The sequence below is a fragment of the Oratosquilla oratoria genome, chromosome 12, assembly GCF_046742065.1.
Source record: "Oratosquilla oratoria isolate Oo_2021 chromosome 12, ASM4674206v1, whole genome shotgun sequence".
Lineage (NCBI taxonomy): Eukaryota > Metazoa > Arthropoda > Malacostraca > Stomatopoda > Squillidae > Oratosquilla > Oratosquilla oratoria.
This window is the reverse complement of record NC_134788.1, coordinates 20,967,790-20,970,289: the sequence shown is the minus strand read 5'-3', so window position 1 is coordinate 20,970,289 and position 2,500 is coordinate 20,967,790. Positions and strand designations below refer to the sequence as shown.

The following is a 2,500-nucleotide window of genomic DNA, read 5'->3' as shown; positions in this document are numbered from 1 at the left end:
ATAGAAAATACGAAAAACATTAAGAATAAAAAGAATATATACATATGTATGTATATAATATATATATATATATATATATATATATATATATATATATATATATATATATATATATATATATATATATATATATATACGACTTTGAACGACTAGAGTCAACCATCGGCGACATGACGTCACAGAGAGAAAAAAAAGAGCAAGAGAAAGAGATAAAGAAAGAGAGAGGAAGAGGGAGAGAAAGAGAAAAATATATAGATAGAGAGGAATAGATAGAGCGAGAGAGATAAAGAAGAAGAGGAAGAAGAGAGAGAGAGAGAAAGAGAGAACCTGTGAAATAGTTGTAGTGTTTATTGACCCATCGACTGGCCATGACCAAGTCAATAGGTCTCCTCGTTGTAAATCCTCAGTCACAAACTCGCTCGCTCGCTCTCCAGCCAGCCATGTTCCATTCCTCAATCTTCACCATCGTCATCCTGGGCACCGGGGTATACCTCGCCCTCGACAGCAATCGTCCTCGAGCCGAGGACGAGCTCGAGCAGATGGACAACAGCTTCTTGAAGAGGAGGAGCAAGTTCGGCGAGGACAGACTCCAGGGGTACCGAGCCTTTCGTTCCTGGTTTGAGGACGAGGGCGCTCGAGGGCGACGTAGGACGCCTCAAGAAGGTACGCCAGGCCAGTGACGTCGCGAGTTTTGATGACGTCATTTGTGACGTCACGAGGGGGATGACGTTTTGTGAGATCACGGGGTCGATGACGTCACGGGGTGATGACGTCAATGATGATGTAATTGATTTTTTTTTTTTTTTCAAATATCGGCCCCTGAGGAATCGAAACGAGTGAATTTGTAAATTGACTAGTGAATGTGTACAGAGATATGTTAAGTACTAATATATATATATATATATATATATATATATATATATATATATATACATATATATATATCGCAAAAATAATCACAATAACGCGTGACGAAAAGATATTGCAGAAACCACAGGGAAATTAAAGTCGGAATACTGAACGTTTTCGTCTATTACGACTTTGCTTTGTACTCTGATGATGTCGTAATAGAAGAAAACGTTCAGTATTCCGACTTTAATTTCCCTGTGGTCTCTGCAATATATACACACACATACATATATATATATATGTATATATATATATATATATATATATATATATATAACGAAATTTTTAGACATATTTTTTATGGAATTTTGAGTCACATTACTATTTTATATTGTGAGTCATTCTTGATCCACAAATTGCCTCTGCATTTTTTTAACGAAAAAATCGAGAAACTTGTATTTTTATTACTATTATTATTATTATTATTATTATTATTGTTGTTATTGTTATTATTATTGTTATTGCTGTTATCATTATTGTCGTTATTATTGTTATCATTATTACTGTTATTATTATTATTATTATTATTATTATTATTACTATTATTATTATTTTTTACATTATCATTATTACAATTATCGTTATTATCATTTATTATTATTATTTTGTTAATATTTTATTAACTTATCATTACCGTATCATTATCATTATTATCTTAATATCATTTTCATTATTGTCATTATTGTTATCAATACTGTTATCATTATTATTATCAATATTGTTATCATCATTCTTCTTATTGTTATTATTATCATTCTTATTGTTATTATCATTATCATTTTATTATGATTATCATTATTATTACTGTAATTAATGTTATTATTGTTATTATTATCATTATCAGTTATTATCATTATCATTACCATTATCATTATTATTGCTATTATTATCATTATTATTATTATTATTGTTATTATTGTTATTGGATGGGGTAGTGCGAGAGGTAAATGCAAGGGTAGTGGGTCAGGGATTGGAGATGGTTAAAGAAAATGGAGAAAAGTGGGAGGTGAGCCAGCTGTTGTTTGCGGACGACACTGCGCTTGTGGCAGGATCGGAGAAGGGATTGAGGAAGTTGGTGACAGAGTTTGGGAGAGTGTGTGATAGAAGAAAGCTGAAGATAAATGTGGGTAAAAGTAAGGTGATGAGATGTACAAGGGGTGAAAGTGGCAGTAGACTGGAAGTGAGCATTAAGGGAGAACGACTGGAGGAAGTGGATAGTTTTAGATACTTGGGTGCAAATGTGGCAGGAAAAGGTGGAGTGAAGGTGGAGGTAGAATGTAGATTGAGAGAAGCGAGTAAATGCCTTGGTGGATTAAAAAGTGTAATGAGAAATAGACATTTGGGAATGGATGCTAAGAGGAGACTGTATGAAGGAGTGATTGTGCCAACAGCACTGTATGGAGCAGAAACATGGAACATAAGAGAGGAAGAGAGAAGGAGCTTGAATGTGTTTGAGATAAAGTATTTAAGAAGTATGATGCGGGTTACGAGGATAGATAGGTGAGAAATGAGGAGGTGAGGAGGAAAACAGGGGTGGAAAGGGAGTTGGGAGATAGGGTTGATGAAAGAGTATTAGGATGGTTTGAACACA

At 33.9% G+C, this 2,500-nt stretch overlaps 1 protein-coding gene across 1 annotated transcript in view; it reads left to right on the top strand.

The window, feature by feature from the left end:
* Positions 1 to 368: 368 nt before the first annotated feature.
* Positions 369 to 2,500, top strand: part of RIC-3 (RIC3 acetylcholine receptor chaperone) — a 106,531-nt gene continuing 104,399 nt past the window's right edge. Inside the window, exon 1 of the mRNA XM_076193417.1 lies at positions 369 to 663. Within this exon, the coding sequence (XP_076049532.1) occupies positions 369 to 663 (295 nt within the window). The remainder of the gene's footprint in view (positions 664 to 2,500) is intronic.